Source organism: Dreissena polymorpha, chromosome 11 (genome assembly GCF_020536995.1).
Source record: "Dreissena polymorpha isolate Duluth1 chromosome 11, UMN_Dpol_1.0, whole genome shotgun sequence".
NCBI classification, from domain to species: Eukaryota; Metazoa; Mollusca; class Bivalvia; order Myida; family Dreissenidae; genus Dreissena; species Dreissena polymorpha.
Genome location: NC_068365.1, coordinates 58,763,561 through 58,790,619, shown reverse-complemented (window position 1 = coordinate 58,790,619; position 27,059 = coordinate 58,763,561). Strand labels below are relative to the sequence as shown.

At 34.9% G+C, this 27,059-nt stretch overlaps 1 protein-coding gene across 4 annotated transcripts; it reads left to right on the top strand.

Annotated features, from left to right (window-relative positions):
• The first annotated feature begins 140 nt into the window (after nucleotides 1-140).
• Nucleotides 141-27,059, top strand: LOC127850280 (procathepsin L-like). Of its 4 annotated transcripts, none has more exons than XM_052383198.1 (9): nucleotides 141-275; nucleotides 6,329-6,520; nucleotides 8,133-8,275; nucleotides 14,124-14,273; nucleotides 15,251-15,283; nucleotides 16,852-17,043; nucleotides 18,550-18,715; nucleotides 23,692-23,898; nucleotides 25,820-27,059. In XM_052383198.1, the coding sequence occupies exons 2-8, from the start codon at nucleotides 6,370-6,372 to the stop codon at nucleotides 23,895-23,897; spliced, it is 1,041 nt and encodes a 346-aa protein (XP_052239158.1). In that variant the 5' UTR covers nucleotides 141-275; nucleotides 6,329-6,369; the 3' UTR covers nucleotide 23,898; nucleotides 25,820-27,059. The 4 variants fall into 4 exon arrangements, with proteins under 4 accessions (XP_052239158.1, XP_052239154.1, XP_052239155.1 ...); XM_052383194.1 differs by lacking the exon at nucleotides 18,550-18,715 and adding an exon at nucleotides 19,577-19,745 and having other exon boundaries at nucleotides 142-275; XM_052383195.1 differs by lacking the exons at nucleotides 141-275; nucleotides 18,550-18,715 and adding exons at nucleotides 5,258-5,419; nucleotides 19,577-19,745.

The following is a 27,059-nucleotide window of genomic DNA, read 5'->3' as shown; positions in this document are numbered from 1 at the left end:
TTTTTACATAATGTAATTTTGTCGGTAAAATTACAAAATGTTTCATTATGCAGAAAATAATACGGGTTCGCAGAAAATAAGGACAAGTTGCGAACTATAAATTCCTCGTGATTGATTTGCTAGTGAGTTAGCCACTGCTTCCTCTTTCTTTGGGCTAAATTTTTCTTCTTTTCTGGAGTTTACGCTGCGATGAACGTGACGTCATTCCGATCACATGATAGCGGTCTTGTGACTTTTCGATAAAAACAGTCATCAGTTAGATTTAGCTAGCCCAGGTAAGACATTATTTATTGAATTTTATCTTGTTTGTAAACAAACTTTATCTTAAATGTGATACTATTTGATAATATAGCGTCTTTACTTATTAGCTTTTGTCACATAGAAGTTAGATCTTTGTTTTTTGTAGGTTAATGTTCTATTTTCGCTTTGGCCTTTGTCTTGTTTGTTGTCCCATATTTCGTTCTGGTAAACAACTTGTTGGAATGCGTACGTCGCATGTCCACTTGTAAAGACAATAGGCCAATTGACCTTCTTGTAAATCGACTGATTTACTTGAAAATAACTCAACAATTCAGAGAAAAAATAGCCAAAAAATATTGTTGTTGTGAGCAGAGCTCCAGATAAGGTTTTGTGAAATTCTTAAATTACTACCAGATTTTCAAAAAGAATTCTTAACTCTGAAATTTTATTCTTAACGTTACTACTAAGTTTTGGAAAATAATTCTTATTTTTTCTAAATGACCTAAAAATAAATAATAATGGTTATTTTCATGCAAAAAAAAATCAAAATAAACATACTAGCAACTTTATTTATACGAGTTTAACAGTGTCTTTTCAGTATTATACAATTTTATTTTTCCAATACCTTCATATGCCTTAACTGTGTTTAGATTGCATGCCTTAGATGAATTTTTACATATTTCACATTTAAAACGGGTCTCAATCTTCAATCTTTTCAACGATTAGCCACGGGACTTGTCCCTTCCACTCGTTCAATGTTTTTTTGTGTGTTTAAGTTTGGATCTGTCGTGTCGCGTTTTTGTTTAGCTTTTCCGACTGTGTCGGCAACTGAACATACAACACCGTATAAGATCTTTTCTTTAATGTCTTTCTAAACATTTAACTTCGGCTCACTTTGCGTACAATATGTTAAAAGCGTGTTTTTGGACGCTTTGCAGTTTTTTAGGACGCTCTCTGGGCGCCGCCATTGTTTTTTGACAGATAGACTGTATACGCCGCTTTTATTGGAAAAAATGCGCTTTGTTAAACAAACCCGATAACCATTCTATATAAGCATCGTAAAGATCTTTAATACGCGAAAAGAACTCAATAAAAATCGATACGAACCGATGTAAAAATAATATTCGTAACTTGATTTTGTAATTCTTAATGGTACGACAAGATTTTAAAATAAAAACGTAACGGACTTGAAAATAATTCGTAATTACCAAAATACGACCCTTATCTGGAGCTCTGGTTGTGAGCATGTTTTATATAACCAAAATGAAATAAGAATCCTTTTTTTCGGGTATGACTAGATACCGAAAACAGTTATGTTTTTCCGAAAACAGTAACATGTACCGAAAACAGTGAGAATTCCCACCTCTACATCGTGAGAGTGGCGTAAAACTATGATTTTAATGACTGTTTACTCCAGTACGCATTGAAACGATGCTTTATTTTTATTTTTTACAAAAAGCATTTTATTCCTGTTTTAAGATGGAAGCATTATATAATACTAGGACATGATACCGAAAACAGTAAATTTACCAAAAACAGTTAGATTTCCCACCTTTACATCATGATATTTCAGTTAAATCATGATTTTAATACATGATAACTCCAGTAAGCATTTAAGATTCAAATATGTTTAAGACGGTACTTGTAATTATGTCAATGGTAATATAAAAGAATACATCAACAATATATATATATTTTATTATTTCACACATTTTAGATATTGGTATTTCTGGTAGACAAAATTAAATTAAACGAGCATAAATGTTTTACATAAAGACAATCTGGAAATAAATAACATTTCATTATAAGAATACAAGCTGCATGATATGCTGTTCGGTATCATTTTAAAATTGTATACTTTCTATCAGCAATCCTTGTTGTATCACAAAATAAAACGACAATAGAAATCTCCAATAATTGTTCAATCGTTTTTGTTGCATAAAATCCTTTTAGCATAGAAATATATATATCAGTCGCGTTCTGAGAAAACTGAGCATAATGCATGTGCGGCAAGAGTCGTTGCATATTAGCCTGTACAGTCTTCACATGCTTATCAGGGATGACACTTTCCGCCTAAATTGGATTTTTGCAAAGAAGAGACTTCATTTTAACGAAAAATATCATGAAAGCGGAAAGTGGCGTCCCTGATTAGCCTGTGCGGACTGAACAGGCTTATCTGGGACAACACATTACGCACATGCATTATGCCCTGTTTTCTCAGAATGCGACTCATATTATCGGCTCTAAGTTGAAATGCTTCAATACAGAAATTGCTTGTTTGTCACATTGCTTAAATAGTTTAATGTCCTTTAAAATAAGAATATTCCAAAAAATCCAATAGCTTTTAAAAGGAATTTAACAAGTGTTCTTTATTGAACAATTTATCAAAGAATCTATAAACAGGATGCATAAAGCACAAAACAACAAAATTACAGTCTACAGTTATTAGTGTGACAAGTAGAATAAATATAACATGTTTATTTTAAAATAGTATACATATACTATAATATTTCTCTTGCAAAAAATATAAGTACATAATATTGTAATATTTATTGCAATTATAAAGCTTTGTTGGACATTATGTGGTTATTATGTATAAACTACCATGTGACACTCTCGCAAAAAAAGTTTCATTTCGTGTATATTTAAATTGATCTTTGTTCGAAATGATGTATTTTATATTTACTTAAAATGCATGCTTTTATTGTATATGTTTGTTTATGACAATGAGCTTTTATATGCTTAAGTCTAATAATATATTCTGTATATTCTGTATTATTGCATTTAAAAGGGCTTTTCTATATGATTTCTACCCTATTTTCACTTATCTGGTGTCACTTCGATCAATCATTTTTATGGCCGGATTAAGGTAATAAAACATTGCAGATAAATCCCTTAGGGAAGGCAATGGCCCATAACATTTCAGGGGTTGAAGAATCCACCTGACCGCTCGCATATGCGAGTGAAGTTGACGGTCGGCGAGTAAAATTTGTTAAATACTCGACCGCCCGGGCGAGTGCTGTTTTTCAAGTTGAGAAATATAAATTCAGTTCCAGAACTCCTTCCTCATAGCTACAAATTGCGAACAATTTTTCGAACGAACAAAAATATATTTAGTACACAAAGAAACTGCACTTTCGTTTTGACAATGAAAAATGACGTCACGGTCTCACGGGCACAGTAAAAATAATTCTCGAAATCGGCTGCGCTCTTTTCGTCGTTGTCAGTGCTCTTAGCTAATCCATTAAAAGTGAATAAAACTGTTAAATATATTGGTCATTCCGTGAATTTTAATGTAAATATCAATAAAACAATAATACATCACGGTAAATTATAATACTTCTTATATTTAATTAAAAATATACAGAAAAAATATTTATTAATAAACAGAATAATTCAGAATTTCATGATCAGAAGCCTTAGGCAAAATTTACCATATATTAACCGTTTGTCAAGCAAGCGTGTCTTTCAGTAAAAGTTCGTCTGAAGTATTAAAATGGAAAAGGGTTCTATTTTAAAATATCTGCAAGGTTGTGGCGACAGGGAACAGAAAGAATTAGAAAGGTCATCAAAACGAGAAGCGGAAAGAATTGAGAAAAGGAAAGAGGTGCAGAATACATAAGGAAAGCAAATATAATCCATCAGATAATGTAGTTAATTTGTTTGCAGTTTAGTGTCTCTATGTTAAGTAGGTTTAAAAGGTTTTGGCTGATCATAACTATAAATATAGATATCTATTTTTTTAATGCAGGGCAAGTAGATTAAAGTGAAGAGCGAGTGGATTGTCAGGCCTACTCGCCCTGCAGGGCGAGTGGCTCTGGAAAAATTCTTCAACCCCTGCATTTGCGTAATTTAATTAAAAACATGTACACAAAATGACTTCATGATAAAATGCATCAAACTATAACTTAGAACAGACATAACAATAAAGTTCTCCTATAGCCTACACATTAAAGGTCAGCCTTGTTTTGGAATGAAAGTAAACCAATTGTCCCAAAATGCTCTTATGCTTTTTGTTTAATCATTTTGGATGAAAATTAAACCACTTGTAAAGAAATCATCACTAATAATAAATAGTTAGAAGATTAAAAATCAATACAGTCACGTATATTATGTAAGATTTCTATTGAGTGCATTAGTGCATAACTAAGCAAAAAACTGATTTGATATCAGAGATAAACGTTTAGTTTCACACCTGCTTTTGTCTGCAACAATAGCCTTATTCATGATAGGATGGCAAACAATGCGCTTTTGCAGTTGCTTAATCCCATTCCAGTTTTTGAATGCTAAATTAAGCTGCTTTTGTCAATTGGTATAAAGTACTTAGAAAAAAATGTCCTGCCAAAATTGCCAATTCAGAAAAACTTGTGCTGTTTATCTGTTTGTGAGTTTGTCCAATCTACAGCTGGAACACAGTTTCAAATGGCCATGACAATATCTACCTGGTATTGAGCTAACTATGGATACAGTACTTTGACTTTGATTGAATTGAAGATAGTTACAACTTGAAATGTTGTGCACAGTCACTGATCAACAAGGACATGGTTTATGATAAAAAAGCACATCAGGCCAAAATTAAAGCAGATCACACAAGTGCATGTAATTGACTCTGGTGATCAGGTCAGCCTCTGGTGACTTGGTGCAGCATATGTCCCTCTTCAGCATTATCTTTGTAATCATGAGCTTGAATTTTTGATAAAAAAGATTAGTTATCATTATTAAGTGATCCCAAAATACGAGATTCAATAAAGGCGTGTGCTTGAAGTCTTAATTTTGCTAATGCAATAGTCGATAAGACTGTCCTGTTAAATCTGTGTCACATGCAGCATCATCAGTATAAACTGATAAGTACTTTTGGGGAGTGTGGGTTTGTTGTTCAAGTATTCTTTCTGATCTGTAACAATCACTGAGTGTTACCAAAGTGCATGCCCATACATATTAATACTGTCTATTGATTGCAATCACGTTGTCAATCCTTCACATGACATTCCATGAAGCAGCATGACGAAGATACATGTACAACAGGTATTGTGTCATGTACATGTGTCACATGATGCTGCCAGACTTGGTCACATGACAGTAAAACACATGATTGATGGGATTTTTCTGGTGTATTTAATGAAGCTTGAATTCATGTTATGTTACATTCCACTGGGCTATTGAACTGTTCTCAACTACAGTAAGTTGTATAAGTTTGTTGGCTAATTAAGTGGAAGTGGAAACAGGCTCTTGGCTAGTTTTCATGTTTAATGTTTCTAATGCTTTTTAGCCATTGTGATTTGTATCTTTCTAATAGTTCGCTATGTTAACTCCGCACATCTCAAGTGGTTTTAAGAGAGTTGGAACAGATAAAATAATGACTCTTATTGTTTAAACATTGACATGTAATATTTTAATACTGTTGCATTTAACAATATTTGCCATTTGAGTTCATTCTTTGTATGATGCAGTTATGAGAGAGTCTGTTTGTATGCATGTGTATGTGTGGGTAAGGTGTTTGTTATTTTGACTTATTTAAATTGTATAAAATGTTATTTTTTCAAATACAATAGGATGTAGGCTAATTTAATCATGATAACATGCTGTCAGTTGTATCATCATGCTTTATAATTGTCTAGTTTAGAACTTGACATTAAATTGTAAATGCTTTAAATAAAATTAGGACTAATTCCATTCAACAAAGTACAATATTCTAATTAAGTTTCACTTAAACTGTTGGTTTTGAAAGTAATGATAACCATCTACCTATGTGTGTGTTTTCATATTAATTACTTGCAGACTTTTTTTATCGTTTCATTTGAGTTGTTACATTTAGCCTAATTAACTAATAACTTTGAGAAACTGGACCAGATGGGTTACTAAACAAGTGTATAAAAATGTTGTAAAACTTGGTGGGATATGTGAAAAAAAGCAGAGATTTCAAAATCGGACGGGGGTTTATGCTAATTTTCAAATGTCCTGTTTTCATCTCTGAAATGAAACAGTATTTGATAGCCTGGCGTTCTAAAATTTAAGCGTGGTGGTTTATCTGTAGCATAATTATTATCTTTGCTTGAAATAACTTGTGTTTATCTCTTTCTCATTCCAGTTTTTCTCTACAAGCGTGAGTGCATCCATTAGCCTGACAGAATGCTGATGTATATGTTGTGTGTGTTTGTGCCGTGCGCTGTGTTCGCCGGGCCTCATGTGGTAGACATGACCCAGGCACGCCATCTGCAGACAGACGTGGACATGAGTCGACCCATTGAGCACATCTTTGAAACCTTCAAGAAAGTTCACAGTGAGTTTTTATATTTCATTTATAGAAGCAGTGACTCAGCTAAGCCTAAGCGGCAGGGTTCAACAACTTGTCTCCCCCTCAGGGCCTTCTCGGACCTCTACCATGCCTTTTTGATATGGTCGCATAATTACGCAGCAAATTGTAATTAAAGTTGAAATAAATTAACTTAATTTTTACAGTAAAGCTCATTTTATTAATTAAAAACACAAAATGTTTTGGTTCATTTTGATTGTATAAGACGCTTGTTGTTTTGTGCTTGATTCTGGGTAAAGTATGAGATGCAGCTAGCCCTCAAAACAGTTTAACACCCCAATGTTTTGTTCAAGGGCAGTGATCTGAGTTTGAAAGAGGAATGAAATCATATTTTTTATTTTTCCGGAAAATATGCTTGTGTATTAAAGGATCAGGAATTTTATGACAAATTAGTAAGTATTTGTCCTCAAAAAAGATAATATTTTAATGAGGTTCAGTTTTATGTAACAGGATATTTATGTGTGTATACAAAGAAGCAATTTCCTTGTAAATTACAGGTAAAGTTTATCAAATAAATTCAACTCATCGTCACACTACTTAAAAAAACATTGTGGTTTTGATGGGCGTCTCATATAAATATTGAGAATTTTTTTTTGTTGCTTTGCATCCTGTTTGAGTATGAAAGCTGACATAATCATTAGACGCTGCAGACATGTTTACTCCTTGGTGTATTATTTTTAAAGCTGTTCATTTATTTTGAAGTGCATAAAACATTATGTCATTACCTTGCTATTTAAAGGGAATGTATATTTTTGGAAGCTGTAAATAAAACTTGTTTTATGTTGCCAGAATACAATACGTTAACCTCCTTCAGTGTCTAGGAACTGCCAATTACTATCTCCTGCCCCTTTTTAGCAGTATTCTGAACCCTTTCTGGGGCTGTATAAAATAAGATCTTCATGAAAATCTCAACTAGAGACATCATTTCAAACAATTATTCAAATGGAATTTTTTCGCCAACATTTGATTCATTACGCGAATAAAACTACTTCAAAAGAGAAAATAAATTGTATCAACCACAGACTTTAAGAATTCTATGATTACATTTTTAATTAAAATTAAATTTTAGTATGGTTTTAAATAAAGATTTTGTTAGCCCAGGGCTGTTATCCAGAAAGCTTGTAAGGGAAATTATTACTTACATGAACATTTAAAATCATCTTTGCCATATTAAATCCAATTTTTTCTCTTAAAAAATAATATAATGTTGAACATTTAGGCAATATTTACTTGTATAACATGTTATTGTAAGAATAACAAAACAAGAAAAAGCCATAGTCCTAAGTAATTTTATGAAATTAGGAATTTCGATTAAATTTCCCCTGGGGAGCTTTGTGAATATTGGTTAAATCTTTCCTTGAGCATGTATAGTCTACATTTAAAGTGAGTTGTTCTGCTCATGTAACACACAGGCTACATGCAACTAGACAAGGCCCTCTCACACAGGCTACATGCCTCTAGACAAGGCCTTCTTTCACAGGCTACATGCAACTAGACAAGGCCGTCTTGCACAGGCTACACACAATTAGACAAGGCCCTAACACACAGGCTACATGCCACTATATTATTCATTCTTCAGGCAAGCAGTACACAAATGAATTGGAAGAGAAGACAAGACGCAGTATTTTTGAGGTGAACGTGAACCACATTAAGGATCACAATGACAAGTATGCCAAGGGACAGAAGTCTTACTACCTGGGTGTCAACCAGTTCTCAGACTTGGTAAGTCGGATGAATTGTAACTTTTCAGCACATTTTTACTTTCACATTTTAAGTTGTGTTTTGTCCAATTGGCAAGTTTTCGTTTTTCAGGGCATTTTTTTATGTAACTTTTAAAGATAATTACATGTATTAACTTAAAATTGTCATGCTTTCACATATTTGAATACATTGCAATTGAGTCATTCTTTAAATTGTTATTTATTTGAATAAACCTATTATCTCCATTAACTTATCTCCATTAACTTCCACAGTGTCTTTTGAAAACATGTATTGTGTTTCCTTTAAATGAATCTAATGCCGCCGTTAACTTCACAGTTTTTGTTCAAAACACGTGTCTGCTATTGAGCGATTGTCTTAATTTGTTATTTAATTTTGCAAAGACTCTTTGGTCATTAAAATAAATGTATTTGAGGAAAATGTTTGACATCTGATTTAAAGGCTTATAGTGGTTCTTGATGGTTATGATTGTTTATGTATAGATAGTCATCATTTACAATGGCCACTCATGGTATGGTTTTGTTTAATTGTTTCATAGTCATGTTACAAGTGCATAGGGCAAAGTTGTTTGGACACTTCATTCCGATCACTATGGAAAAGACGTTTTGTAGCGTTAAATATTAACACATATTTGGGCCACACTCTGTGAAAAGGGTGTTTAATGCATGTGTGTAAATTGTTGTCCCAGATAAGGCTGTGCAGTCTGCACAGGCTAATCAGGGACAACACTTTCTGCCTAAACTGGATGTTTGCTAAGAAGAGGCTTTCTTTTAACAAAAAAAATCATAAAAGCGAAAAGTGTTGTCCCTGAAAAGCCTGTGCAGTCTGCACAGGCTAATCTGGGACAAAACTTTATACACATGCATTAAACCCCCTTTTCACAGAGCATGGCTCATATGTGTATGTTGAAGTAGCCTTTTGCAAGGGCTTCATATGATTTGTCATAATGTACTTGATTATATCAGTGCATTGATCACCAATAGGGCTAAAGCTTAACCAATCTTGAGTAATCTGGCTTAAGGTTCATGTAGAGGCTTCAGTTTGAAAAATGTGGGATCCCTAGCATTGAACTCAAATTTGACTAAACGAAGAGTGCCACATTGAAAATGTATACATATTTGCTTAAAAGGATGGTTTTCCTTCAAACTGCTACCAATTTTGTGCAGCAACGTCTCATACCATCAACAAAATCAATCAAAATACAAAGCGATTTTAACACAAAAAAAGACATTATATAAAAAAATCTGAATGATGTTTATTCAACGTATTCGGCGGAAAATTATATAACTAGTTAATAATATCGACATTGATGAGGGCAAGTTATGCTTAAATAGTAAAAAGAGTTTACATATCTAGAAATATCAAAACTCAAACACATGTCATTTCATGACGATGGGGGCAGCCATTTTTAAATTAATAAAATCATGCTAAAAACTCACTCATTGCCTAATTGACATTCCAAACGGTTGACAATGACAAATGCATTGAATTGTAATCTTTCCGTTGATGTGTGCAAACTGCATGATCAGACCTCATAAACACTTAAAAAAATAACTTTGTAAGAAGCATTTCACCAATGGTTACAATTGTTGTCGAATCACATGCACTTGTACTATTGCGCACAAAAAAGTACGCTTACAGACTGACAGAAAGATCGATACGAAACTCCGTTCAATTCATCACGGTATACTATTTTATTGATAATATATAATAATAATTCGCTTCAACAACCTAAATGTAAATTTTTTTTTTTTAAATGGAGTTTTTAATAACGAAAGTGAAAACAACGGAAGTCGGATGGATATTCTGTGAGATGCACTTCGGCTCCAGAAAAACAATACAAATACACTAAAAAAAGACGTGTGAGGGGAAATTTTCAGCTGGAAAATATTTAAAATGGGGTGAGTGATTATATCTCTGTGCGATTATTTCTGTTATTAAGCGCGATCTCTTCCTGATTAATGTTAACAGTTGTTTTACTAGTCGCGACCCAACTGTCAAAATAATGATGTGTTTTCTCAGGTATGTGTATACACATACCACGTTTTCTTGCTACTTCACGTGATTTCGACCGATTTGTAATGCACATTTTTCTACGGAGCACAGCGAGTGCCACGCTTTCAAAATGGGTAGAAGGAATCGATATACAAATGTATAAAAAGATTCGGTTCGCCAAAAGAAACACATTATTGTACAAGGACAGTAGTTGTTCAGGTAGGAAAAAAGAAAAAAAACATGATACATGTACCTAGCTGTGTATTTCTATGTAAAACTATGATGTCTAGAGTCGTTTGCACAAAACTCATAAAATCTTGTTATTGATGAGCAATATCTCTTTTTATCACAATGATTTCTACCCAGCCAAACCTATTTCTTTATATTTATTTACAATTTTATATGTCGTCTGCAATTTCTTTCAATTTGAGATGGTTTAAAATTTTCCATTTGGTTATAGCAAAATTGTTAAGCCCTTGAAATAGAATGGTGACTCTTATTATCCACCATACCTGGATTTTTAAAAAGTAGTTCAGTTTAGTTATTTTTAGAACTTTGTTTAGGAAAATTATCACAAAAGTGCAGTTGAATAATAACTTATTTGTTGTTTTATGACAATAATTTTCTGTGAAATGTTGCTAACTTGACCTTGTATATGTATATAGCTTTGTATTTATTCAACTTACGGTCGTGCATATCCTTCCAAACTTTAGATTGAGATTTTGTAAATTAGTGTAAAAATGTATTGGTTTTAAACAAAAACATGAATAAAGCAAAAAAATATTGAATGTCAAAAATGTGTTTATGTTATTATATCCGTCTTTACCTTTAAAATGATATATAGTTTGACCATATTGTACCACATTGAATGAAGAAAAACCAAAGCAAAGTTTTAATGAATTTTATCGCTCCTATGAACCTTAATAACCGATTTTCAAAGATCAAGACAGTAACCATTATTTGTGATTAATACCAGATATTACAAAATGTTTGAAATTTGTTTCCTTCTACATGTAGTCATACTAATTTATTTCCAAAAATGGTCTTTGAAACCTACCACATTTATTATTAAATATTATTTGACAGAGATTAATTTTTATGGATTTTCTGTTCAACCACAAAGTAATATCATCAACAAGTTTGAACATCGAAAATCCTATATGAGACTTTACAAAAATAAGAAAGACTTTAGGATCTTAAGATTATTTCCCATGTTAGGAAATCCATGAAATTTCATGTAAGCAAAATTAAATGAATCCCCAGTGCATAAAAAAAAATGTTCCTGCATATTACATTCTAGATTTGCTGAAGGATATTACCATAAATATTACTTTGTATTATGTAAAACCATAAAACTACAATAACTCAAGTACATCCTCAGTGCTTGTTACATTGTTATTTTCTGACTTGTGGTGATTCATGTCAATCATATGATGATTGTTTTGCTGCAGCGCCTGCAATCAACAGCTGGCGGGTCGTGTCTCGTACTTGTTAGTTTGATGACTATTATTTACAACCAAAATTTCCTGATGGTTGTGATAGTTTGGCCAAATTGATGTGACTTGTCATTCTGCTTTGAAAGTTGTATAGAATAATTGTTACATTTATTATGACAGCAAGAAAATTTCCATTTTTCCTTTCATTCCTGAAACTCTGCTTAAAGGCAGAAGGAATTTTATGTTTTCAATCGTTCAAGCATTTAGCTTTATGTAGTGTCCTTAATTATTTGTGTCAGATTTTAAATAAAAATTAATGCATGTATAAATGCTGTGTTACTGTGGTTAACTTCTGAAGGCTGTTGATTGATTGTTGTTTTGAGGGTTTCTCAGACGCAAATTAGCACCTACATGTTTGAAGTTGTCCTCCATTAAAATCAAATTTCACAGTTGCTGAGATTTGAGAATGAAAAAACAACAACTAACTGTTCAATATGCACTTTTAAACAATGTTATTCTTAATTTATTGTACAGGATATTTTCCATGTAATCCAATGGCAACCATAAAAAACAGTTGACATCTTTGTACATGTAGATGTGCATCAGTGCTTCTAATGACTCATTGTCACATGGGGAGGACACATGTTTTCAAAGTCGTGGTTGACTGAGTTATCATCATGTGCTTTCTGTATCATATGATACAGGGACATATCAAGTCAGATGCTATTAAATGCAGTTTTGTTGTTGTACTTTTTTGCCCAGGTGATTTTGTTTAATTTAAATTACATGGAAATTCTGTGTTGTTAGAATTGTTTATTATAAAATATGCTGTACATTACATGGGATACATTTAATGTAATGAAAAGTTATGCTTTATAAACCATACTAGCAAATCAAGACTAGTATGGTTTATTCATGTGTTTACATCTTTTGGTAGACATTTATTACCATGCATGTAATATTACAATCAAATAATACGTATTGTATGCTTAATACTCACCCTTTGGGATTTGCAACTCTGATGCACTTTTATGGTCCCACCCCCTTAACCAACAATGTGTTTGAAAAACAATTGATCACTCAGATAACTGAATGTCTTATATTATCCCCCCCCTCCCGCCCCAAAAGGCGAAGGGATATAGAATTTGCAATGTTTGTCAGTCTGTCAGTCCGTCCATCCATCTGTCACTAACTTCCAAGACTTCTTAGAAACTATACAAGATATCAACATAAAACTTCATGGGTATATAGATGTCAATGAGAAGTGCCATGCAAAATAATCATAACCCTACACTTTTTTTAATAAGAGTTACTGTCCTTTGTTTTTTGTATGATGTAACTTTTCAGGGCTATATCTCAGGTGCCATATGTTTTTTGTATGATGTAACTTTTCAGGTCTATATCTCAGATGCCATACAATATTTCAACATCAAACTTCATGGGCGTATTGATATCAATGAGGAGTAGTGTCATGCTTATCAACCATAACCCTACACTTTCTAAAATAAAAGTCATTGCCCTTTGTTTTTTTCATATCATGTAACATTTCAGGTCTCAGATACGTAACAAGATTTCAACATGAAACTTTATTGGTGTATAAATATCAATGAGGAGAATTTCAATGGCATGCATAAAAAATTACCCTACACTTATTTGTTTTTAATATACTGTTTATCAAGGGACTTGCAACCATCCATAAACAACATTTAATTGACCGAGAGATCAATTCAACGAATTTGCTTGTTGTATTTATAACTATACCTACCTGTGTCAAGGCTTAACAAAATATTTACAAAGATTTGTCAAAATTGCATACTGGCTAAATGCATTGTCTATCAAAAATTAGGTATAACTTGATAGAAGTGATGATAAGAAGGTTGGAGTTACCCCATTTATAAAAAAAATGAGACCAGAGAAAAAGAATTAAATTAAACTATGGGGTATGCCCACTGGGTAACTTTATCACTCACTTACACCATAAGAAGTACTGTAACTGTTAACTAGAAAATCTGATTTAATTTTATTTAGTAGTTATGGTTTGTTATGGGTAGAATGGAGTGAAATAGACACACTCAGCTAAACAAGGCTTACTCTTCCATTCCCCATAAAAGTGAGCAAATTTGGCCAAACAAAATCGTCTTTGCCTGATACTTTTTCTTAAAAAAGCAATAATTTCTATGTTGTATGAAAATTATTAGCCAGAGTTCTTTATAAGATATGTTTAACCCTTTCCCGCTCTGAATCAAATTGAAAATGGCTATTTGCAACCAGCATACAACCAGAACAGCCTGGGTGTAATGTGCAGTCTCTTCAGGTTTTATGCTGTTCGCTGCTCATTAGTACCTTACAGAGTGATACACAATTTGTACTTGGTTATGTATATAATGGTAGAGGGTTTAAATTTGTTGTCACCTTTTTAGACCCATCGTGAGTTCCTTAAGCTGTACATGGGTCACATCAGGGACAGAAACACGACCAATGCTTCCACCTACCTCTCCCCATCAAATGTGCTCATTCCCGACAGTGTGGACTGGAGGACCAAAGGATATGTCACCCCTGTCAAGAACCAGGTACACGTACAGGGCATGGCATAGAGCCCCTACAGTAGACATATAGAGTAGTGGGGTATACATCCCACAGGGGCATAGAGTCCCTACAGTAGACATATAGAGTAGTGGGGTATAGAGCCCACAGAGGTATAGAGCCCAAAGGAAAAACATAAACAGTAACAAGGTATAGAGCCCACAGGGGTATAGAGCCCACGGGGGTATAGAGCCCACGGGGGTATAGAGCCAACAGGGGTATAGAGCCCAGAGGGAAAACAAATAGAGTAAAGGGGTATAGGGCCCTCAGGGGTTTATAAAGGAATACAAGTCCAAGTTGGTATAGAGCGCATAGGTAAAAAATAGCACACCAGGGTATAGAGTCCATAGTTACCAGAAGGGCATCTTATTAAACATAGTAAGTTTAAAACATCAGTGGTTACTTAAATTTTTCGTAAGTTCTATGACATGGAAGTGCCCAGTCTTCTTAGGAAAATCATTTTACTGCACCAAGTCACTGAACCAAGATAAGTAAATCTGCTTGGAGAAGTCTTGTTAGTTCCTATTCACTTGGTAGCTAGATTGCTATGATGGCCATAGCTGTGCATTAATAGATGAGAAGAAATAGTTCCGGTTATGGGATGAACCAGCACATGGTGTTTTTTACAATCTTGTAGAGAATGCTTCCAGAATGGGGATCAAACATGGGACATCCTAGTGATTAAACAGACACCATATTGACTACACCATTGAAATCTCGTGGGAAATGATATCTAATAAGCTTTGGCAATTGACATTGAGATTAACTTTTCTTGTTAGTGAATTAAGAAAGAGCAGGTACTCAAAAACTTTCTTTGGAAACTTAATCTTTTAACTGTATTTATACTTTAAATTAATTTTTTGAAAAAAAAAATGTTTATGCGTATTTATTAGTTATCGATTACTACTTGTTATGGCAGTTTACATTGAATTGTTTCTTGATGTCCTGTTTATTTGTATTTCAGGGTCAGTGCGGATCATGCTGGGCATTCAGTACCGTAAGTATTGCTTGTTGAAACTGCATTCAGCTGCTAACATAGTCAGATAAAAGATAGTGGTCAAAGAAGTTATCATGCCCAGTGACCAGGGAGGTTCTCCATTTACAACTTTTGTCTAAAGTTTGTCCAGTGAGAAATCTTAAAAATATTTTAACTTTGCTTTCTATTGGTAAAGCCAAAGACTAGGGCTTAGATAATTTTTCACGTTGTGTGGGTCCATTGCCCTGAGCTATATGGGCTGTGGTTATGAAACCCTGTCAGTTACCATGGTTTGAACACACTTTGTCTGATAAAGTTGGGGCTTGTTACCTGATCTATTCAAAAGATTGTTTAAAAATATACATTGGATGAGGAAGTTTAGAATTTCACGTTCAAGCTTATTTGGTGACATTTTTCGGCCATTATATATCAACATAGGATTTGTTTTAATCATGCATAAGTTTAAAGTGAAGATAACAAGGAGAGCAAACACCTGTAGGGTCGGTAAAAATGTGCTTTATTTCACTACCTGATTTGATATTATCTCTGTGTTGAAGTCATGTATATGTACCTACGTGTAAGCTCTTCCTGGTGTTATTCAGATCCCACAGAATCACCATATTAATATATTTGGTATGTTTCTTAACTTACTTGTAAGGATTGTATGGTAATTTATCAACAAGGTTTTTTTGTTTTTTTTTGGCGATACAAAACTAGGCCAGTTAACTTCCTGCTTGCAGGGTGGATTGGCTTGTTTATCTCTCAAGTCAGTTACCATGTGATATTTTTATTTGGAATATCCTGGTTGTGATCATGTTTTATTGTTCATTTCATGAAGATTATTACTTGATAGCTACTGACAAAATGAAGGAAGTTTGGAAGTACATATTATTCAATATAAAGTGACCCATTTTTGCACAAGGGAATTAGTCAATATTAAAGGGACTTGTTAACAATTTTTAAAATTGACAATGCCCCAAACACTGGTCATAGACAAAGAAAAGATTGTATGTATTATATTAAAACAAGGAAAATGAAACCCCTTACTAAGAAAAAAGATGATCTGGGTTCAAAACTCAAACAAACACATTTAGAAAAATCGTTTTCTTTGTTATTTAAATTATTCCAAATGTAACAGTTTTGAGAGTGAATTCATTTTTTATGCCCCCGGATTGAATGATTGTGGGTATATTGTTTTTGGCCTGTCTGTCTGTCATTCCGTCATTCTGTCACCAAAACTTGATATTTGGCATGCATGTGTATCTCATGGAGCTGCACATTTTGAGTGGTGAAAGGTCAAGGTTAAGGTCATCCTTCAAGGCCAAAGGTAAAAAAAAAGTGGCGCATTAGGGGGCATTGTGTTTCTGACAAACACATCTCTTGTTTTTTCATAGAAAGAAAATTTGTGAACAAGTTCCATGAAAATCAAACTCTTGGACTCAAAATGTCATAGGTCCTATACTTTTAAATAAAATTAAGCCTGTGCAGACTGCACAGGCTAAGCAGGGACAACACTTCACACATGCTTTAAGCCCAGTTTGTACGGGGAAAAAACAATTATAAAAATGCCCCCCATTTTTGTTTTTCAGACTGGCTCTATTGAGGGTCAGCACTACAAGAAGACCCAGACGCTGGTGTCGCTCAGTGAGCAGCAGCTGGTTGACTGCTCCACTTCCTATGGTAACGAGGGCTGCAACGGTGGACTAATGGACCAGGCGTTCCAGTATGTGAAGGAGTGTGGGGGCCTGGAGAGTGAGGAGGACTACCCATATACCGCCGAGGTAAGGGAGATATTCACACACCTGGGCCATATTCACCAAAACTATTCTTAGACTTACGTCTAAAAATATGATACATTTTGTTAAATGAAATATCCCAGAACAACTTAAATTTTGAGTAATTTGTCAATTGTCATTTAGTGCCTACATATACATCAATCTTGATGTTGAACATTCTGTTGAAGACATTATCACCAGTGGTAGCCTATATATTCAAAGGCTGGATATTTTGACAATGTACATTCTATTTAAATTATTTATTCTTAAGTCTAAAATGGGTTGGTGAATATGGGCTTGTTGGAGAGAATTTTTTAAAGCGTGCAAAAGTGATTAATTCATGTAGTTCCCCCACTTTGGGCTGTGCCTGATTAATGTATATATCTTAGCCAAATTGATGTCGTTGTGCTTTGTGAATACTACTACAGGAAGTATCTTTTGTTGTAATAATTAGCAGGGGTGTGATTTTTCTGCGGATTTCCCCGGATGGGGTGGTCCCAGGGGTCATTTCTGAGATTTGCGAAAATTCGTAAAATAAGTGGGTTGGGGGCACAACCGATTTCGCAGACGTATGTCATAAGCGGCCCAAAATATCCGCAGCCCTCGAAAGCTCTCCGCATATAACACTGGTTGATTCTGTCTAAGCATTTTTGTAACGAGCGATGTAATTGGCTGTTGTTTCCCAATCTTCCAATTAAAATCGATCTATTAAAATGTGTTTGGTATTTCTTTGTTGATTCGTATGCAAATGTCTTTTTTGTGAAGTGAAAATTAAAATGACTGAAAGAAAGAATGAATCTCACAAAATCTCGGAGATTCACATATATGTTAAATGCAAATTTAAATCGTAACGGTTAGAAACAACAGTGGATATAATTAAGAAAGCAATACCACTTTCTGAATGGGTACGGAAGATCGACTGTCCTGGTAACTAGAACGGCATCCATGTGAACAAATCTTGAACTACGGATCCCTTGGTAAAGTGTTGTTAGTTGAACACTGTGACAGTGTTTTCGATATTTCAAAGGTAAAGACATTGAGCTCAAACAAAAGATTGCTGTCATCATTCACAGAGATTGTATCACATATTGTTGTTGATCACTGTTTACCTTGCATAATTATTAATAATATGTTAAATGTGAAGTTAAAAAGGTTTTCATAAATAAATTTTGGTTTGAAGTTTAAAAAAGTGTATATTTAAATGTCTGTTTTAAGGTTTGTTTTTGTATAATGCATGCAAATCGCGTAGTTAAAATCAGTTGACAGAATTTTCCTCCCCTCGGACTTCACCTTAATCACACCCTTGATTAGACATTTTGACTTCAACAGTCTGTTGGAAGTAATCATTTTTTATTTGAAAGGAGAAATGTTTTTATTTGTGAATATTTGCACCCTTTTTTTCATTTTAAGTTTTTATCAATATCTTTATGCTAGTTTATTGCTGTTTATTCAGAACTGTAAAAGAAAATTGTCTTAAACAAGTAGAACATAATATTTCTCAATTCTGAAAAGGATCAAACATGTGAGTTTGACGAGTCCAAGGTGAAAGCCACGGTAACGGGGTATGTGGATGTGGAACAAGGCAGTGAGTCTGACTTGCAAATAGCCGTGGCCACGGTAGGGCCTGTATCCATAGCGATAGACGCTAGTCGTGATTCGTTCAAGTCGTACGCCGGAGGTGAGAGATCCTGGTTGCAGAACAGCCACCATGCAATCTTTGTTCTCTGTGTTATCAGAGAGTATACATTATTTGTTTGCTTAAGAAAGGGCAATAGCTGTTTGAAATATTCACCAATGTTGTTTTTTTAAAGAAATAATTTTGAGACTTTTCAGGAGAAAAAATATTAATTTTGTTTTGTTTACAGAAACTCTAACATTTTGAATTAGTTATTTTATTCATTGGTTCCATTTATATCTACAAAGCATATTTCAGGAGTTTATTTCGTTGCTACGTTCGGGTGAATGTTTTACAGCAGTAGCAGTTGAACTTCATGTAGAGTCTGTTCTGTACAGCACATGATTCAATTCAGTTTGTATTTGTACTACAGTGAAATCTTATGTACAAATATCTACCTTAAATATTTGAGAAGTAAGTAACTAACAGAAATGTTTATTGTAATAAAATTGTATGTGCTGTACAATACATAGCAGTACATGTGTCTGTCATCTGAACATTGCTCTTTCTCTCTGCTTCATTAACAGACATCCTCCTACATATATGTACCTCACTCTGGACAAAAAGGGCTTAATGCTTGTGCTTTAACTGTTGTCCCAGATAAGACTGTGCAGTCCACACAGGCTTATTAGGGACACAACTTTCTGCCTAGACTTGAATTTCCTATGAAAAAACATCTCTTAAACAAAATATAATATAAAAGCGGAACATTTAGTTCCTGATTAGCATGTGCATACTGCACAGGCTAATCTGGGATGACACTACGTACATGCATAAAGCCCCGTTTCCATGGGAGGGGCTCATAAATATATACATTTATGAACCCTAACCCCTGCTATATCTGTCACATCACTTCCTGCACAGCAAGAGGACAGCTGCCGTTTCAAGGTGTCAAAGGAGCGTGCAACAGTCACTGGTTTTGTTGATGTCCCGACTGGCAAGGAAGAAAAGCTCATGGAGGCCGTAGCAACCATTGGCCCAGTGTCCATTGCCATCGACGCCAGCCACCAGTCATTCCAGAGCTATGCAGGAGGTTAGGAGAGAATTTGTGGAAACATTAGAGGCTGTTGTTGTTGTTTATACCAGGTCTTATGCATGGATGTCTTCTAAAAGATTTGTATAGGGTTAAAAGACAATCTGGAATGAAACTAACATGCAACTTTGGTTAACTGCTTGGTTTTTATGTTATCTGTATAGATAGTGCATTGAAAATGAATGCTGATGCTTAAAGGGGATTGTAGCATAACTAGATTATGTTTTGTCCATTAGGTTTAGATGGTAGTCTCATCTTATGCGTTGGGTTAGAAGATATCTTTTTAACATGTTAAAATTCTGTCAAAATACTGAATGCTGTCTTATTTAAAAAGTAGGTTTGATGCATGGTATTCTTCCAAAGTTATCCTAGGGGCTTAGAGTGAACTTGGCAACACTAGAAATCTGTTTAATTTAGAACAGACTCAGTTTTGTAATTCTTTGTTGAGTTAGGATCTTTACAATGCTAGATTTCATTTTGAAACTATGTTCTCTGCATGTGATCAGTCTTTCCAAAGCTATGTTGGTGCCAAGTTTAGGTTCAATGGTATTTCTGTAATGCTAGTCCCTTCTGAAGAAATGATTGGGGTGAGGGAGGAACTGATCATGGCCGGAATCTCAATCTTAAATTTTAAGCCAGCTTTACTGCATGTGACGACTCTTATAAAAGCTAAACGGGGCTCACAAGGAAAATTGGATTATCTTGTATCAAAATGAATTCAGCATGTGCTTGTACCCCACTTACACCAATGCAGTTGTTTCTGTTACAATGAATTTGTATGCGTGTTACTGTAGCATGTGCTTAGTGAGTAATATGTTTTGGCTCTCTTGTTATAAATGTCAAAAGCATGCTGGTTAAATTACAACAATCATAGTTCATGTCACTGTGGTATTGTCATTGTGTGACATTTAGACTTTCTTACCTTGAAGACACAAAGAAAAATTTCATCACCCTTGTTTCTTTCACGATCTTATTTGTTATGCTCCCCCAAAACTTATTTTGGGGGGAGCATATAGTCGCCGCTTCGTCTGTCCGTCCGTGTGTCTGTCTGTCAGTGCACAATTTTTGTCCCGGCTATTTTTCAGCAACTAATGACCGGAATTCAATGAAACTTTATGGGAAGTTCACTACCAAGAGGAGATGTGCATATTTTTAGCCGGTTCTTGTGGGATGATTTTTCACAGAGTTATAGCCCTTTGAAATTTTCCATTAACTGTACATATAGTGCAATTCTTGTTCGGGCTATTTCTCAGAAACTAATGACCGGAATTCAATGAAACTTTATGGGAAGCTTCATAACCAAGAGGAGATGTGCATATTATCAGCGAGTTCTGGTCGAATGATTTTTCACAGAGTTATGGCCCTTTGAAATTTTCTATAAAAAAATTATTGTCCCCTCAACTAATGTGCCCTCAAGGCGTTTCCTTTTATCTGAATATATAGTGCAATATTGTGACAAAAAAAACACCTTTGGGGAGCATCACCCGTCTCCGACGGTTTCTTGTTTGTCCTGTGAATGTGAACTCGTGGTGGTGTATGAGCTCTGTGATTAGTGTTGAACCTACAATATTGCTGAAATATGTTCAGTTTCCCCATCTTTTCTGCTGCAAATTAGGCTGATGCATTAGTATAGTTTGCATAATTTTTGGTGTTGGCATCTATTGCATGGAATCAACAGAAATCTTTGTTACCGACTGTATATCATAACTTATATTATTCTCCTTTTGCATGTGCTCAATTTTTACTAGTTTATGCGTAGTTTAGCATTTCTTTTGCAATTCTAGACTTATTAACACTTATACTAAGAATTATTATGTATTTTCTCATTCACCATACCAAAACAGCTGATTTTGAACATGATTACATATTCAGCAAAACTTTTTTGTGCATTGTTAAAAATAAAATTCCAATTATAACAGTATTACATGAAAATACTAATCCCCTTACTGTAAAATGTCAAAGAAAATTATATGACTTGTATAATTCAGAAATAAATTTCAGTATATTGTTGTTCATCAGTCAATATAAAATGATTTGGGAATTGAAACACAAGGATGTTAACAAGAGAGGTCTTATATCCATGCCTCAGAACAAACCGTGCAGAATACTTCTATTCTTCCTTAGTGCCTTAATAACACTATACATATCTTTCATTTTTGACTGCTAAAAATATTTCATTTTAAATGAATTAACACGTTGGGAAAGAATAATCCAATAAAGTTTTAAACTGTCAAATTACACACACTAGTTATTGAAAGCTATACCTGAAGCTTTGGTCTGTGTACTACGGACTTCATCAGCAGAATGAATGTCTAGTGTTGGGAAACGTAAACACCACTAATTGTCGGGGTGAGCGATGTTAACGTATGGTCCCAGGTGTGCGAGAGTTGGTAGAGTAGATAAAGCCTTGGATATTATCCATAATAAACTACTCGGGGACCCGGAGCTGAACACTAGATCCACTATGTCTCCAAATCAGGTCACCAAGCTACTAGGTCTGTGCCTTAATTGCACATATTTTGTGTTTGATGGTAATTTCTACCAACAGATACATGGCGCCGCTATAGGATCTCCGGTTTCCTTGATAGTGTGCAACTTATAAATGGAGCATTTTGAGGAACAGGCTCTCTGCACAGCCCCACACCCGCCAGGCTGGTGGTTCCGTTACGTTGATGACACCCACACAAAACAGAAGGTTGAACATGTCGAGGAGTTCACAGAGCACATCAACACCATTGACCCCAACATTAAGTTCACGATGGAAAAAGAAGAGAACGGATCACTAGCTTTCCTTGACACCAATACTATCAGAAAACCGGACGGCAGCTTAAAAATCAATATCTACAGAAAACCGACACATACAGACCAAAATCTAGATTTCAACTCCCACCATCCGAATGAACACAAACTGTCAGTAGTAAGAACTCTTTTTGGCAGAGCTAAATCAATAATAACAGAAGAACAGGATTTGAATAATGAAATGCAGCATGTCAGCCAGGCCTTGAAGAAGTGCCACTATCCAGAATGGGCACTGAATAAAGGAAGGGAACAGGCCAGCAAACCCAAGTCCGGTACGGAGAGCAATAGAGTACCAGGGCAAGCCAAGTCTAAGGGCAACATTGTCCTTCCATATGTTCAAGGTACCTCTGAAAAGTTGAAGCGGGCCTTCCTGAAACAAAACATCAGCGTAACCTTTAAGCCACATAAAACTCTTAGACAATTCTTGTTCACCCTAAGGACAAACCAGACATGGAAGACATATGCGGACTTATCTACCATATCAAATGTGATGGCCATCCAATGGACCAGTGTTCAATGGACTATATTGGTGAAACCAAAAGAAATTTAAAAGCACGATTTATGGAACACAGGAGACAGAGTTAAACATCATCTGAGGTCTCAAGACATATACATGATTGTAAACCGGGCCACGCGATCACAATGGAGAATGTTAGGATTCTGGACCATGAGCCATCTTGGTTCGAGAGAGAGGTCAAGGAGGCTATTTACTTCCGTGCACTAAGACCGGCTCTAAACAAGGACGGGGGCCAATACCAACTCTCGCACACCTGGGACCATACGTTAACATAGCTCACCCCGACAATTTGCGGTGTTAACGTTTCCCAACACTAGACATTCATTCTGCTGATGAAGTCTGTAGTATATGGAAACCACACAGTCAAACTTTCATTGTTAGGAAAGAATGTTTTGTAAATAACAAGCTTTTTGTGCAGGAATATCAAATGTTTGCGACTAAAGTCAGTTTCTTTACACTGACCTAGCAGAATTGTAACTTCAATAGGTTCTGAGAAATACTTTCTCGTTTGAAAGAAAAGTTAAAATTGCGATATGTAACCAGCATAAAACCCAGAACAGCCTGCAAGTTACTCTCATGCTGTTCTGGTTTTATGCTGGATGCCTATAGCTGTTTTCTCCATGGTAACAGGTGTATACGATGAGCCGGAGTGCAGCAGCACGGAGCTGGACCATGGTGTGCTGGTGGTGGGCTACGGGTCCGAATCCTCTCAGGACTACTGGCTCGTGAAGAACTCCTGGGGCACGTCCTGGGGAGACGAGGGCTACATCAAGATGGTCCGCAACAAGGAGAATCAGTGCGGTGTAGCCACACAGGCCTCTTACCCACTTGTCTAAGGTGAGTTTTGTGTGGTTCCCCTGGCTGTGAGTACACAATATTTGGGCCTTGCTCAGTGAAGAATGACTTTAATGCATGTTCGTTAAGTATTTCCTAGATTAGCCTGTGCAGTCTGCATAGGTTAACCATGGAGGACACTTTCTTCCTAAACTGCATTTTTACTAAAAAGAGAATTTCTTACATGAAAATTATCATAAAAGCAGAAAATTGTGACACTAATTAGCCTGTGTGGACTGCACAAACTAATCTGGGACAACATTTTACGCACATGCAATAAACCTTTACAGAGCATGGTCCATTGTAAATACTAGGTTTACATTTTAGATATGCTGCACTTATAGATTCATTTTGCTATATGTAACTAATGAAAAGGTGCATTGGGAAAATAGGTACAGAATTATGATACTATTATAATAATTAATTTATGTTTTGATTTTAAATGTGGAAGTTTTTGCAATTTAACTATTTACAATAAGGTGCATTGAATTCTCAGGTGTTCAAAATACTGGACTCCGGTTTTAAATTTTTATCCCCCGCCAGAGGCGGAGGGATATTGTTTTGGCGTTGTCCGTCCGTCCGTCCGTCCGGCCGGCCGGCACTTTTGTGTCCGGAGCCATATCTTGGAAGTTCTTTGGTGGATTTCATTTAAACTTGGTATGAGTATATATATGCATAAGAGGATGATGCACGACAAATGGCCTTGTACACCATCTGTTAAAAACAGACTTATGGCCCTTTGTATCTTGAAAAAATGCTTTTTAGTGTCCGGAGCCATATCTTGGAAGTTCTTTGGCGGATTTCATTGAAACTTGGTATGAGTATATATATGCATAAGAGGATGATGCACGCCAAATGGCATTGTACACCATCTGTTAAAAACAGACTTATGGCCCTTTGTATCTTGAAAAAATGCTTTTTACTATAGGCACTTTTGTGTCCGGAGCCATATCTTGGAAGTGCTTGGGCGGATTTCATTTAAACTTGGTATGAGTATATATATGCATAAGAGGATGATGCACGCCAAATGGCATTGTACACCATCTGGAAAAAACAGACTTATGGCCCTTTGTATCTTGAAAAAATGCTTTTTACTATAGGCGTTTTTGTGTCTGGAGCCATATCTTGGAAGCGCTTTGGCGGATTTCTTTGAAACTTGGTATGAATATATTCCCGCGCCAGAGGCGGAGGGATATTGTTTTGGCGTTGTCCGTCCGGCACTTTTGTGTCCGGAGCCATATCTTGGAAGTGCTTTGGCGGATTTCATTTTAACTTGATATGAGTATATATATATGCATAAGAGGATGATGCACGCCATGACTTATTAATTCACCTAAATAAATTGTGAAGGCTTAAGAACCTTCCTTTGTCTTAGTTTTGTGTTATTGTCCTCTGTCCGTCCATCTATCATTATGTTCATCCATCCAATTTGCACCCATCCTCAAACAAAGCATATGTTGCGGGGGATACCTTGGGCCTTTCAGGCCCTCTTGTTAATTTTGAACTCAATATTATGCATGTTAAAATCCCAGATTTTAATACAATATTTATATTAATACTTAATATGACAAAACTGAGTGTTGTAAGGCTTATTTAAGCATTTGATTTTTATGCCCCCCGGATAGAATGATCAGGGGTATATTGTTTTGGGCCTGTGTGCCATTCTATGTGTCTGTCATTCTGTCATTCTTTCCCAAAACTATAACCTTGGTCATAACTTTTGCAATATTGAAGATAGCAACTTGATATTTGGCATGCATGTGTATCTCGTGGAGCTGCACATTTTGAGTGGTGAAAGGTCAAGGTCATCTTTCAACGTTAAAGGTCAAATATATGGCTTAAAAGCGGCGCAGTAGGGGGCATTGTGTTTCTGACAAACACATCTCTTGTTTAAAAATGCAATTAGTGTCTTGATATTTTTCAGGTGTGTCAGATCTTCTCAAACATGGGAGGCAACTCAAGTCTGAAGATTAATTGACAGAGTTAGTTGGCTTCCACAATATTCCAAGAGCTTTGTGATCTGATATTGAGAAAATCTCTTTCGAATGGAGACAGTTTATTAGTATAAGAGAATATTATATGCATAAATTGTGTCATATATATGCCTTCCAAATAGTTTTGTGTTTAAAAGTCTGTACTCTAAAGTGAAAGTTTTTTTTTTTTCTCTAAGCGCGTCTCCTTTTTGTAATTTAAACTGCTAGTTCACATTCATATCCTGCTGCATTGAAATAAAAGCTAAATGTGATACTTGGCAACTGGTTAAGTGATCTTGATACATGTAGTATTTAGTGGTTTGACAATCTTATGTCTACAAAGCATGTATTTTTGCGTTTAAAACACTAATTTTTGTGCAGGTACATTTTGATTAATATTTTTGTGCGAGTGTGGTTTTGTATATAATAATGTGTGATACAGATATTTTTGTTACATTGTTTATACTTTGTTTGCTTATATTGATTTGGTTCCTCAGTCAGTATAGGTTGTAGTATGTGTCCTGTCTGCTTGCTGTTGGTTTCTTTGCAGTGATTAAGCAATTGAGTTAAAACAACATTTATTTTGGTTTCAGTAGCAGAGCAATTTTCATGTGATTTTGATTTATGTTAAATTGCATGCTTAGCCCATTTATAAGTATAATGTTTGAGATATAATTTTGATGAAGATGTCTAATTTACTTTAAATCAGAAAGGGAATAATTATGTTGTGTATTAACTTTTCATCAGAAATTCCTTGTATTAATGCATGTGACAAAGCGTGTTGGGTTTGTGTGTATCAAAAGAAGTGTGCTTTTGGAATTAATTTAAATGTTTTTTTTTAAGTAATTGCATTTGCATTAAAATGTGTTCTAATGTTAACAAATATTTTACAAATAAATTAATCAAAATGAGAGATCACTCATAGTAGGCCAGTCTGGCATTCTGTAATTGTCAATTTTGCTTGTCTTTGATATTTTTTCTTTGCATGATATTACACAAAACCAGTACATGAATGTGTCAGCATAAGTGTCAAATGGATTGGTTAAAGTATGTTGTATGTATGATTTGAATTTGTTCTTATTCATTGTATGTATGATTTATATTTGTTCTACTTCAATTTGAATGTCTAAATGTTGTGATAATGAATTTTTTTCAACAAATATATTTTCAATAAAAAGTTTCATATTTGTA